Genomic DNA, 13,982 nt, shown 5'->3' with positions numbered 1-13,982 from the left:
GGACTGTCATAGGCTCTGGCAGAGAACTCACTGGCCCAGGACTGTCATAGGCTCTGGCAGAGAACTCACTGGCCCAGGACTGTCATAGGCTCTGGTGTCTTGTGACTTGGGTTAGCCCTGGCCGATGCTCCTGGACTTGAAGTCTATCAACCATGGTTCGCAGGTGCCTGGTGACTTCGGCCCTCTAGGGACACTTTCAACTCAGTCACTTGTTTGCAGGCAAGTAGGGGTGGGTGGGGTGACCTGGACTAGTGTGCAGGCCCTTGATTAATACTGCTCTACGGAGATCAGAGACACACACGTGATATCCTTCTCGAAACGGCCATGTCACCTCCCCAGAGCAGCAAAAAAGATGCATTCTTTTAAAATAAAATCAATCCCCCCTCTCTCATATGTGTGTGACTCTGTGTGTGTGTGTGTGTGTGTGTGTGTGTGTGTGTACACCACATGTGTGAAGCTTCCCATCCAAGCCAGAAGAGGACATCGGATCTCTTGGAGCTAGAGTTACAGGTGGTTGTGAGCTGCCCAGTGTGTGTGTGCTGGGAACTGAAGTCAGACTCTCTGAAGTGCTCTTAACAGAATTCAGAATCCATTTCATAAGAGACCTTAAAAGTGACTTGGACTGAAATGGATGGAAGATGACTTGAAGGGCTTTAAAGCCGTCTCACTTCATTATCAATCAAGGCTGCAAAGAACCTAGGCTGCAGCAAAACATGGTCTCCTCCCCTTGGTCTTGCAGGCACAGACGAAGAGAGAAGGGTGGAACCCATAAGCACTTCAGAGCTCCGGTCACATAAGCCCTACGGACATAAACCCTCAGTCCATTAGAGACTAGTGTCCGATTTCCCTCTATCCACTCCAGTGAAAACACCCCACTGACAGCCACTAACCTGGTGAGTTCTTCCTGGAGCTGTGTGTGGTCGGGAGGGAAGAATTTCACAACAAATTTCACAACGACGTGCTTCGGTCCTGAAAAGAACGGCAACATCAGTAAGTGTGTGTCGATCCATGCTTCCCAGGTCCCCGAGAAAGAGTTTCAGAGGCTCATCTTCATCACCCCAAGGTTTCCAGAGTCCAGACACCACCACCATCCAAGCCATCCAGAGCGGTCACAGCTGCTAAGTCAGTCGCGGACAATCATCTAAGAAACTGTCCACAGTACTACACTAGCTGCCCAGCACCCTCTGCGGTTAACCAGTCGGCTGTATCTCACCAAGTGCTTTCTGTTTGTTGTTTGTTTCTGTTTGTCCAGACAAGGCTTCTCCTTGTAGCTCTGGCTGTCACAGAACCCCTCTGTAGACCAGGCTGGCCCGGCACTCAGAGATCCACCTGCCTCTGACTCCAGCGGCCTGATTTACGTGTTTGTGTGTTCATTTAGTGCACTGGTGTTCTGCCTGCGTGTCTGCCTGTGTGAGGGTACCAGACCTCCTGGAACTGGGGGTGCAGAGTTGTGAGTTGCCATGTGGGTCCTGGGAATTGAAGCCAGGTTCTCTGGAAGAGCAGCTAAGGCTCTTAACCGTGTATTTAAATCAATCAGATGTTTTTGGTTTGTTGGTTGTTTTTTTTTTTTTTAAACAGGATCTCACTATGTAGCTCCAGCTGGCTTCCAATTCACGGTAGACTCAAGTCATGGGAAGGGGAGATGATGAGGTGTGAAGCCTTCATACAGCTTAGGGTATGCAGCTGTCTACAAAGCATGGCTGCCGCCACCTCATCAAACGCATCTCCGCTCCGAGACATGCAGAGAAAATACAGATGGACTGGGGCCCTGTTTATGTCATTGTCCACCACAGCCTTTATAGTCTCATGCACATATTGAAGCATCTACAACAAAATCAGGAAGTGGCTGGAGGAGAATGTGATGGAGAACTTTCAAACAGAGTATAATGTACGGATTTGCAGTGTGAGACTCCAGACTGTTGGTGGATGTAACAGCCTCCGAGGGGCTGCCATCTGGAAGGAGAGCAACAGGTCAAGCAATGTACTCTAAAGTGAAGATGTTGGCTGTGTACAAAGTACCAGAAAAGGCAAGCCACGGAGGCTGGATGGATGGCTCAGTGGGTAGGAGCACTGGCTGCTCTAACAGAGGCCCTGGGTTTGATTCCCAGCACCTACACAGCGACTCAGAACTTTACTCCCAGGTGATCTGACACCCTCTTCTGGCCTACTTGGGCACTGCCTGCACATGGTGCAAACCACGTGTACATCTTCTCTCTCTCTCTCTCTCTCTCTCTCTCTCTCTCTCTCTCTCTCTCAAGTCAAAGCATAGACATGCTGAGGTTAAGGATCTTGAGATATTCCCAACTTAAGCCTAAAAATGAGGGGACATGGTGGCACCAGCTCCAAGGCCACCTGGAGTTCAGGGAGAGGTGGATTGTACAGCACAAGGCAAGAGGGAAAGCCCACCCTTTAATGTCAATCAGATTAATGTCAAACAGCCATCGTGGGCTGAGAGGGACAGAGGCTATTGTTTTCTCCATACTCAGGAGGCTACTCAGGTCCAGAGGGACCCGAAGCTAGGACAATGCTGTTGTCAATGCCAAGTGACATCTTCATCACACAGGGCCAGTCACAGCACACAGAGGAGATGCTGAGATTGTAGCAGGCCAATTCAGTTATGACTTTGCAACCATGGCTGCTGTCCTACCACAAGGGGGCCCCTCACTCATCACTACAAGATTAAAAGCCAGGCGTGGTGGCGCACACCTTTAATCCCAGCACTTGGGAGGCAGAGGTAGGCGGATTTCTGAGTTCTAGGCCAGCCTGGTCTACACAGTGAGTTCCAGGACAGCCTGGGCTACACAGAGAAACCCTGTCTCAAAAAAAAAAAAAAAAAAAAAAAAAAAAAAGAAAAAAAGAAAAGAGTAAGTGAGAATCTTCTGGATCCACAGAGAAGCCGGAACGTTTAGGTCCTGGTTACCTGCACTGGGCAGGCACTGGGGTTTCTCTCAGCAGTGTGTTCCTGGCTCCCTTACCATAGCCTGGGTCATTGCTTAGTTTAAATGACTGGAGGTCAGCATCAAATGTAATTGTAGGAGGGCCTCACAGACACTTTGTTGCATGTCTTTACATCCACAGTAATCAATAGGAGTGGCCTAGAGGTGTTTCTTAATCAGAGAAAAGTGAGCTCGGACGTGTAGTGAGACTCAGGGGCAATTATAGCCTGCAGTTCCGGTCTCGTCAACTCGAATCTAGGCCATTTGGGACAACTTTGAAGAACACAGCTTATCTCAAAGCAGAGAAAATGATAAGCTGGTGCTCAGGGGCCAGGAGACTGAAAACAAAAACCCCACGCTTCCTCTTTCCCATTGTTCTCATGGGCCCCTTAAGCTCTTCTTTCTAATATGCAGGCTGGATTCATATTAGAGCTCTGCTTGCTCTTCAGATACATACAACACACACACACACATACACACACACACACTCACAGACACATACATACCATATATACATACCACCCACATTCACAGAGACCCATACAGCCACAGACATACACAGGCACACACACAGACACATGCACATACTCACACAGACACACATTAAGCACACACAGTCTTTCTCTTCAGACAATGCTAGCATTCTGATTTCATAGGCTCTGAAAAGGAAGATTAGAAAACCTCAAGTCTATTTCAAGAACAGAAGGCTCCACCCTTCCCCTGAGCGCTGAACAGTTAAAACAGCAAACAGCACAAAGAGACAAGCTCAATTATTCTGGGGGCTTAATAGCAGGCATTAGTCATTAATCAAGATGATGTGTGATTTCTAAACGAAGTTTTGATTACCAAAGGATTATGTATGAAAATGGCGGAAGTTGCCTATTTTAACAGTCTGTGGATTCGTGGGTGCTGACAAGCTGTCATGAGGGAACAAGGAATCTGTATCTCTAGGGAGTCATGTCACAGACAAAAAGACACCTCCACTCGGGAATCACCAGGCCTAACAATTGCCATCACCAGGAAGCCCGAAGGATACACTTACTTCGAATCTGCTTCACAATGGGCTTCAGGAGATCCAGCCACACCTACAGCAAATGGAGACAGAATGTCAGCAAGTATGGGAAAGGGTCTGGAGACCATTTCAAGGTACTGAAAGGAAAGTCCTTTTGAGAATGTGAGGTCGTGAGCATTTCTTCTTCTAGAATGCCACATTTCACAGTGCCACCTCCCATAAATCTTTTATTATTTTCTGTATACAGGTATTTCATCTGCATGTATCTCTGGGTACCACATGTGTGCAATGCTCCTAGAAGCCATGAGAGGGTGATGGATTCCCTAGGACTAAGTTGTAGATGGCTGTGAGCCATCGTGTGCATGCTGGGTACTGAGCCCAGGTCTTCTGGAAGAGGACCACAGCTCCAGGCTCTGCTAACTCCGTTTATTGATTGTTCTAGTGCACATTCTGCAGATACTATGCCTGAACCTGACCATTAAAACCTTTTTAAGGGGCTGGAGATGGCTCAGTGGATAAGAACACTGTCTGCTCTTTTGGAGAACCTGGGTTCAATCCCCAACATCTACAAGGCTACTCACAACTGTCAGTAACTCTGGTTCCAGGAAATCTAACACACTCTTTTGGCCTCTGTGTGCATTACATGGATATGGTACTCTTACATACATGTAGGCAAAACACTTATATACATATAACATATGTAAAAACACCCGTTCTTAAGCCAAGGTGAATGGTTAACAGGGGTGGATGGAGCCCTCAACAGTAGAATGCTGAGATGGGTCAAGAGCTAAGAGCTCCAGCAGACCAAGGTTCAGTTCCCAGTGCCATGTCAGGCAGCTAGCAACCATGTGTAACTCCAGCTCCAGGGAGTCTGATGAGCCTGGCCTCTATAGGCACCTGGACTCATGTGCACATGCCCACACGCCGAGACACACACCTACACATTTAAAAGCAATAAAAACAAGCATGTTTAAAAGCCAAAAATTTTAAATTTTATTTGTGCTTTTATTATATTTACCCATTCTGAAGATATTAATGAGTGAGCAGTTAATGAATGATCACATTAGTGGCCAAATGAAATATGCATGATATATATCTACATTTCTGTATATCTCTATGTGTGGTTTACCTATACACAAAATAGAAAATCCTTGAGGGGAGAGAGAGCGGGGATAAGTATTTATAGATTATCATACATCACAGACTATCTACTATCACACAGTTATCTACATACATACATGCTATCATACCTCATACCCTCATACACTACCTAAAGTTATCTGGCCCTCAAAGCCAGAGGGACTCCTGGGATCCAGGAGAGAAACTTGAGCCATGCATGGTACAGGATCCATCCAGAGGCCCGGCTAGAACTGAACTGGGTTCACTCACCCCTAAGTCCTAGCTCTTTCTCACCTCTATGCTCCCTGCACAGAATTCAAATCAGAGAAAGAACAGCTGGTCTTAACACAAGCTAAGCACACAGTCTATGCATTGCTTTCTAAAAACTGCCCTTGAACTGCTGGTCAGTTGAAAGGAATTCTCTTTGCACCCAGGACAGAACCAAGGTTAAAATCCTCATGGTGAAATGAAAAGTAAGGCAGACACAGCCTGTAGAAGTGGTGTCAGGAATGACAGGTCCTTACACAGAGAAACTTTCAAAGGCAAAGAAAAAATGCTGACAGTGGGGAATGATTTGTGCTGGAAATGCAAATCACAACAAGGAAATACCACCTCGGGCATTAAACAGGATACATGTGGTGTGTGTGCTTGTGTGTGTGCATGTGTGTGTTGTCACTGAAGAAGGCCAGGGCACAATTCTTATTTATAGGTGACGTGTTGGCACAGCTGTGCTACAGGTGCTGCAGCAGGTATCTGAAGGTGTCCCTTCACATCTTCCTCCATCTGGTCACCTGTGTCTGTAAACGTGTATTTGTTCATACAAAATGTATATCCAATGAATGCAAACCTTAACATTTTTATGACAGTGATAAAATTTTTACAATAGCCTAAATAAAGCAAGTAAATGAAGTAATGGATGTCTACATGATGCGTTACTGGACAGGATTAGCAACAATGCTCTTCACCGAGTGTGTTTGAGACAGTCTCATTCTGTACACCTGGCCAGCATGGACCTCACTAGCTAGCCATGGCTGGTCACAGGAATAGAACAATTCAGTAATTGAAGCAGTGACGTCAAAGGAGGAGATTTGGTTCCCACTGCATCAAGCAGGCAGTCTCTCTGCCTCCTTATCTAAGAACCAATGGGACTTATCGATAAGCTGGATAGAGGAACACACACATGCACACGTGCGAGAGCACACACGCACATGCACATACACGCACACATACACCTGTGCATATGGAGACCAACAGCAGTTGTCTTCCTTTATCACACCCTCCACTTTTTTGTCAGACAATATCTCTCACAGAAGGAATCTGGAGCTTACCATGTTGTCCAAGTGACTGTTTCAATGAGTTCCAGGAATCTGCCTGTCCCTCCTTCCCCAACCCACGTCAGAGCTAGCGTTACTGACGGGCTCAGCTGCTCCTTGTTCCCATAGGGGCTGGGGATCTGGATTTAGATCTTCATGCTAGTGTGACTGAGCCATCTCCAATCCAGAAGAGCCTCCAGGACATATTGAGGGTAACAATATCTGGCTCACAAGAAGCCAGGAATCGCGTAGACTCCCACCAGCCAGGCTAGAAAAGCCCATGATCCTGTGGGCCTCCAGACAGTCGTGAGGGGGCAGGCTTTGGAAGCATCCCACCTAACCAGTTTTAGAGTTGAAGACTAAAGGTCCAAATGGTTTCCCAGTAACTGCATCCAGAACAAGTACCAAGTGCGTGGGAAGACAAAGGCAGAGAGCACCGCAGGGCCAAGTTCACACTACCCAGCACGCAACTGTCAAGGGCCAAGTTCACACTAACCAGCATGCAACAGGCACAACTACCCAGCATCCAACTGACAATCAAAGTCTCCGGGTACAGAATCAGAAAAAGGAGGCCCACAGGAAAAATAAAAACCCGACCCAACCTAGCCCAGGACTCAGAGATGACAGAGGCAGCAGAGAAAAAAATAACAATTTCTAGGCGCGTATCCACTTAGAACACTGAGATGGAGAGGCGTGAGAGGAAGGGCTAAACTCTCCGAGGGAAAACACCTTGTGTGGGGTTAAACAAATAAAACAAACAAGCACACCCGTGGGTGACAGATGCCAGGCCAGCCGGGAGTCCAGAAGGAAGCACCCACAGCTGCCCCACGTTTAACCTGGCAGGCAGGGGCCATTATGTGGTGACAATGTCCGAGCCACAGGCTTCCTTAGCTCTGCTGTCAACCCAGAAATGCTCTCGTATGCACGGTCTGTTTGTCACTGCCGGAAATGTCGCTAGGACATGTGCTTACATCCTTTTCGTTTGCATATAAACTTCTTACCAAAACGGGTCATGTCCTGGGCCATGAGCCAACTATTTTAAAAAGTGTTGTTATACAAACTACATTCCTCGGCCATTATGAAACTAATTTAAAAACCTAACAAATCAAAAATGAGGGAAACCTCTGTATGCTCACAATGAAGTAGCTTCTAGAAAGAAAAATCAAAGAGAAATTTGAAATTATTTTTGAAGTGAATGAGAGATGTCCACATAATAAGTCAAAAGCCCTGGCATGACATATAAAAGCATATAGATTTCAAAACAATCCTCTGAATGGGTAGGGCAGCGCACGCTTGTAGTCCCCAACACTGGGAGAACTGAGAACAGAACACTTCAAGGCCAGCCTGGGCTACAAAGACAGACCTTGTTTCAAAAATAATGAACAAACAAATCTGTTAGTACTGGACTTATATGCCTTCCATAGTTGTTTTCTGAAGTGGCTCTGAAAGCCATTTTGTCAGAATCATCCTAAGCGCTTTTGTTTTTAATTCCTTTATACAAAGCCCCCCTCCTACCTTAAATGAGACAGGGTCTCACTGTGTAGCCCTGCCTTGCCTGTAGCTCTCTACCGATCAGTCTGGACTTGAACTCACACAGATCCACCTGGGATCAAAGATGTACGCCACCAGGCCTGCTGCCTCAAAGATGGGAAGTAGACCCAGGACCCCGTACAAGCTAGACAAGAGTTCTACACTGAGCTAGTCCTTGAGATGGGTTCAGATGTGTTGACTAGGTGGCTCTTGTGCTCCTCAATTCAGGGACACCCCTGCATCAGCCTCCCAACTGCTGGAACGACAGTCAAGCGCACTGCACCTCGCCATGAACTTGCTGAAATACACACGCTTGGACTCTCCTTGAGTTCCTGATCCAGCCAGTTTCTGGGGACGCCGACACATCCTGCTGCTCTGGGGATAGCACTGGAAAATCAAGGCCTCTGTGCACACATCTCCAGATCTCTTGCTCAGTGTGCTGCCTGGAGCCATCGAAGTACAGACACTGGCAAAACTCAAGTGAGACCACAGGGATTTATAGTTGACTTCCTACACACCAATCATTACTACCTGTTCATTCTGTAACCTTTCTTCACGTCAGACACTGTACTGGCTAGTTTTCTGTCAACTTGACAAAGGCTGGAGTTATCACAGAGAAAGGAGCTTCAGTTGGGGAAATGCCTCCACGAGATCCAGCTGTAAGGTATTTTCTCAATTAGTGATCAAGTGGAAAAGGCCCCTTGTGGGTAGTGCCATCTCTGGACTGGTAGTCTTGGGTTCTATAAGAGAGCAGGCTAAGCAAGCCAGGGGAAGCAAGCTAGTAAAGAACATCCCTCCATGGCCTCTGCATCAGCTCCTGCTTCCTGACCTGCTTGAATTCCAGTCCTGACTTCCTTGGTGATGAATAGCAGTATGGAAGTAAGTGTAAGCTGAATAAACCCTTTCCTCCCCAACTTGCTTCTTGGTCATGATGTTTTGTCCAGGAATAGAAATCCTGACTAAGACAGACACTCAACAATATTTACCCTCTTCCCACCAAATGAAGAGCTTTCTTGCATCCAGCCCAGGACCATGATCTGGATCTGGCTAAATTCATTGAGTTTCATTCAAGCTAGATGAGTACCCATATCAAGCACCCAATACTGACTTGTTAAAGGAAACCGAGCACACTCAGACCATACATCGCAGAGTGTTCACACTGACTTACGAGAACATCTTTAAATGAAAAAGACACGGCAGATCTGTAAGCTAAAGCACGAAGTTCATTATGGTACAGGCTCTACCCATGCAGTTGTGACCAAGCACATTTACACAGACCTTTCTATTTCAGACTATGCAAAAGAAAGTTTTATAATAAAGGCAAGGCTTAACATGGCAAAACCATGCCTGAGTCCGGGGGTGGGAGTGAGGCAGGCAGGAGTTACATGATGATTAGAAACCTTAACCCTGAGATTCCTCTTTTTAATCAATTAACTAATATGTCAAGATGCTGGTGCCTCAAAGCCTTGTGCATGCTAGATTCTACCATTAAGATATATCTCCAGTCGTTAAATCTGCTTTTTTTAAAAAAAGATTTATTCATTTATTTTATGTATATGAATACACTGTCACTATCTTCAGACACACCAGAAGAGGGCAATCCCATTACAGATGGTTGTGAGTCTCCATGTCATTGCTGGGAATTGAACTCAGGACCTCTGGAAGAGCAGTCAGTGCTCTTAACCACTGAGCCATCTTTCCAGCCCCCAAATCTGCTTTTTAAGATGGAGGCAGCCACAGCGCTCATAAAATAGCAAGTATTCAGTTTTATCTATTTGTGAACCACTTGTTTAATTACCATTACCTTTGAAACGTTCACTTTAAAAGATGTCGTTTGGCTATGATGGATTTTCTTTTTCTAAAAGCGTGCCAGGAAGCCTCAGCAGGAGCCAGGCTTCCGCTAAGCAAAGTCTGAAGTGTGCATATGGGCTTGCAGAGAGCCTCACCGCCTCGGCCTGTCACTCTGGGGCCACCTGTTGGCAGACAGAGTCAGACACTGTGGTGGCTGTGGTGACAGAGGTGACCTGCTCCCTCATCTCTGCAGCTTGCCACAGGCTCTGGGTATCCTGAGATATTCTTAATCCATTACACCCGACAGGTTCCTCACAGCGCCCCATCTTGCCTCAGAGTCACCCTCTAGGGAAGAAGCAAGGTCAGGGACTGTGACTATTCATAAATAAAGGACAGCCAGCAGGGACAGCCAGCAGGGACACCCGTAGTACCAAATGACTGCAGTTTCTGAGTTAAAAACCCATCAAAAGCACACTTGCCACAGGCAACGTTTCTCTCCCAGCTAGAAGGGACACAGGACACAAACATCAGGCTTTTCCCATCAGTACCCAGACTGAAACCAGGGTGACTCATCGGGCCTAGAAACAATGTCTCTTTAAAGACTGGCAGGCTAGCCTGAGGGCATTCTGAGTTTTGACCCAAAAATAGATAGAATCCAAGAGAGCTAACTGCCTACTATGTGTCAGGAGCCTTCCTGGGCTCATTCCATCATCAGGGGAATAGATATGATCCACCCAGCTCTCTGGGCTGGATGCAGTGGTTCCTGACATAAGGAGGTCTGGAGACAGACAACAGAGGTAAGAGACACAAAGCACAGTGCTGGGCTAAGCAGCCCGAGGGGAGGGTCACGGCTTCCGGGGGAAGAGCACCTTAATGAAGAATTATATTTCATGATATGCAAAAGCTATATGAAATACAAACTCTCATGGCCATCACACAGTGGTGTACAGGTGCACTATGTGTGTGCACAAGTGTACTGTGTGTGTGTGTGTGTGTGTGTGTGTGCAGGTGCACTATGTGTCTGTGTACAGGAGCACTATGTGTGTATGTTCAGGTGCACTATGTGTGTGTACACGTGCATTATGTGTGTGCAGGTGCACTATGCATGTGCAGGTGCACTATGTGTGTGTTGGGGGGGTGCACTATGTGTGTGTGCATGTGTATTATGTATGTGTGTGCAGATGCACTATGTGTGTGTACTGAGGTGCACTATGTGTGTGTACAGGTACATTATGTATGTGCAGGTGCACTATGTGTGTGTACAGGTGCATTATGTATATGTGCGTGTGTACAGGTGCACTATGCATGTGTGCAGGTGTACTATATGTGTGTACAAGTGTACTATATGTGTGCTCAGGTGCACTATGTGTGTGCGTGGGTGTACATACACATGGTAGGCAGAGCAATACCTTAGGTATTCTGAGGAAGTCTTCGGGACCATCGTCTACCTTATTTCTGAGATCAAGTTTCTCACTGGCCTAGAACTCGCCCATCAGGTGAGGCTCACCAGCAAGGCCATCTTGCCTCTGTAAGTGATGCTCAAGAGGAAGACAGCGACGTTCTTGCTCATGCCATCTGTAGTTCTACCTATGCTGTCATTACAGGTCTCCCATCAGACTGGCCAGGTTCTGCTGGACCCACCTGGCTACCAGGTATCCACTTCAGGCTCCAGTGTCCATTATTAGCAAAAACTACCTTTTCTCAGCCTCAAACCCATACACCAATCAGCTAGCACACTAGGCAGAAAGCCAAGATAGCAGCACCTCGGGCACAGAAGACCCAATGTATGTTTTTAAGGAGGATAAAGACTTCTCTGCTCTACAGACTCCCTGTCCCAGATCCTTCAGGGACAGAAACTGTCTGGACCAGGGAGCGGCAGGAGGTAACCTCACTAGGAACATGTGACAACCTCTGCCGACTAACAAGGTACAGGACAAGTTTTCCAACTAACAACTTAATAATCACCATTTGCTTATGCACAACCTTGAGGAACATCTTAAGGCGACAGCAAACCCTCATTTTCCTTTCTAGGAATGTCTGCCTAGCACATGCATGGCCCTGGGCTTGACAAGATTCTGAGGAAGAGAAGAGAGGGAGGGGAGGAGGGTGCCTGACTGGAGCACTTAAAACAGTGAGAAGACAGGCAAAGGGCTGAGTGGAATTTCAAGGTGCCTGAATTCAACACCTTCTCACCCAGAGTCGAAAAGTCACTGTCCTAGTCTGGAAGGTACTCTGAGGAAGGGAGTTCCTGTGTATCCTACACAGAAAACTGAGCAGAGCTAACACAGACAGCCCCAGACTGGTGTGTGAACGGCCTTCCAAAGGGAGGCTGGCCAAGGTAACATCACAGCTGGGTATCGGAGTGACGGCAAGCCCAAGCTCCTTGTAGTACTGCTCAGAGCAGCCCAGATGTGGATACAACTCATGTATCCATCAAAAGAGAAACGAGGGCACAGGATATGGTGTACACACAACAGAAATGGTAGGAAATGGGGAAACGAAGTCTGCTTTGTGGATGACCCTTGAAGAGAGTCAAATGAGCTCCATTATAGACAGGTAAATAAATAGTGCAAGACCCCAAACACAGATGTTTCAGGAGTATATTCTCAGGAGCAGTATGTTGAATGTAGGTGCCAGGGGTGGGGGTCTGGGCATGGGGAGTTGTGCAATTGGTTTACAGAGGTATTCAAAATGACTCTCTTCTGCAAGCATGCTGAATGGCAAAGTGCAAAGTTAGGACCATGAATCACAATAAAAATGGCTGCCATTATAGATCTGAAACACACAAGAATGCCGATGGTGAACAAGGTAAAACACACTTGACTGTAATCCATGCTTGCAGAGCACTCCCTGAGGGCCTGTGCTTTGTGTGGATAAAAACACATCCAACCCTTTGGGACGCTATTCTCCCCATTTCACAGATTAGGAAAATGAAGCTTGGAACGATTGCTCAGTATGCCCCAGTCTTCCTGTTGCCAAGAGGCCTGGCAAGGAGGTGACACTGAGGGTTGGTGGCAAGGTTATACTGCCTGGGACAAGGGCAGGAGGGCTCCAACATCCAAGAAAATGCAGATAATCACACTCCTCCTCAGGCTAGACAGTCAACATTGTCTGCTTAGCATGTCCAAGACAGAATCCACCAGTGCAGGGAATGTTGAGACCATCACATGTTGCCACACTGTGAGCTCATGACATGTCGCCACACTGAGCACTCATCCCACCTTAGAGGGATTTGCATTAAGGTTATAGCCAATGCACACACGGGGCACATGCTGTAATAATTGTAAAACTCATTGAATTTTCAAAGGATTGTACCCCCAAACCCAGCAGTCAGATAAAGAGAGGAAGGCACAACCAGGACCCCACTTGAACACTGTTGTTCACTAACACTGTCCCCTTTAATATGTAGATCAATTTCGTGAAAACAATTGGTTTTTACCATTATATGAATTAGCTGCCAGGTTGGCACAGACAGGGAGAAAAGCAGGCAGGACAGAATGAAGTTGGAATTCCGTTTCTGCTTTTACCACCTGCTACCTGAACCTTTACAAGGACAACCCAGCTTCACAGGCCTGAGCTCCAAACCCCAAACCAGGACTAAAGAGCTGCTGGGTATACATCCACAATGGCGCCAGCAGGGCCACTCTTCCTCAGAGTGCGTGCAAGCCACTGCTCTGACCTCATCACGTTCTCCTAGCGCACAGCTGCACCGAGCCCTTCATGTGCATTTGGAATGGGTCTGATCTACCTTTGCACATGGTAAGTACACATAAGATGCTATGCATTGTAGTATTTGAATTGGTGGGGAGTCTGGGAATTGAACCTGTAGCCTGAATGTTGGCTACCACTGAGTTACACCCCCAAGTCTCATGTTTCTATTGCCGTTACATATGAGTAAGCACTGTATGTATTCACTGATACTTCTTTTTTGTTTCAGTTCTCATAGTTGTACAAACTTTTAAGGGCTATCATGGATCATATCAATCAAGCCTTTTTAGTTCCTGACATAGAGAAGTCCCTAGGGTTGCAGAGAAAGACATTTCAGACCCCTCTACTGACCTCAGCAGCAGAAAGGCAACTCTAGTTTCAAGTTGGGCAGGACTCGGACAAGCCTGGGAACACAAGACCATTAGGAGCATGTGGCCATTTGGGCAGGCGCTGAGCAGGCTTGTTAGAAATAACAAGCTAGCCGGGCGTGGTGGCACACGCCTTTAATCCCAGCACTCGGGAGGCAGAGGCAGGTGGATTTCTGAGTTTGAGGCCAGCCTGGTCTACAAAGTG

General features: G+C 47.0%; 1 protein-coding gene across 5 annotated transcripts in view; it reads right to left on the bottom strand.

Annotated features, from left to right (window-relative positions):
* The window catches only part of Farp1 (FERM, ARH/RhoGEF and pleckstrin domain protein 1), a 237,565-nt gene that overhangs the window by 56,086 nt on the left and 167,497 nt on the right, over nt 1-13,982 (bottom strand). For all 5 annotated transcript variants that reach the window (XM_029541596.1, XM_021203293.2, XM_029541598.1 and 2 more), the window contains exons 4-5: nt 3,979-4,021; nt 891-969 (exon numbers count right to left, since the gene is read on the bottom strand). In XM_029541596.1, coding sequence (XP_029397456.1) covers nt 891-969; nt 3,979-4,021 — 122 coding nt within the window. The remainder of the gene's footprint in view (nt 1-890; nt 970-3,978; nt 4,022-13,982) is intronic.

The sequence above is a fragment of the Mus pahari genome, chromosome 8 (assembly GCF_900095145.1).
Source record: "Mus pahari chromosome 8, PAHARI_EIJ_v1.1, whole genome shotgun sequence".
NCBI lineage: Eukaryota > Metazoa > Chordata > Mammalia > Rodentia > Muridae > Mus > Mus pahari.
Note: the sequence above shows the minus strand (reverse complement) of the source record. Positions and strands in the feature narration are given on the sequence as shown.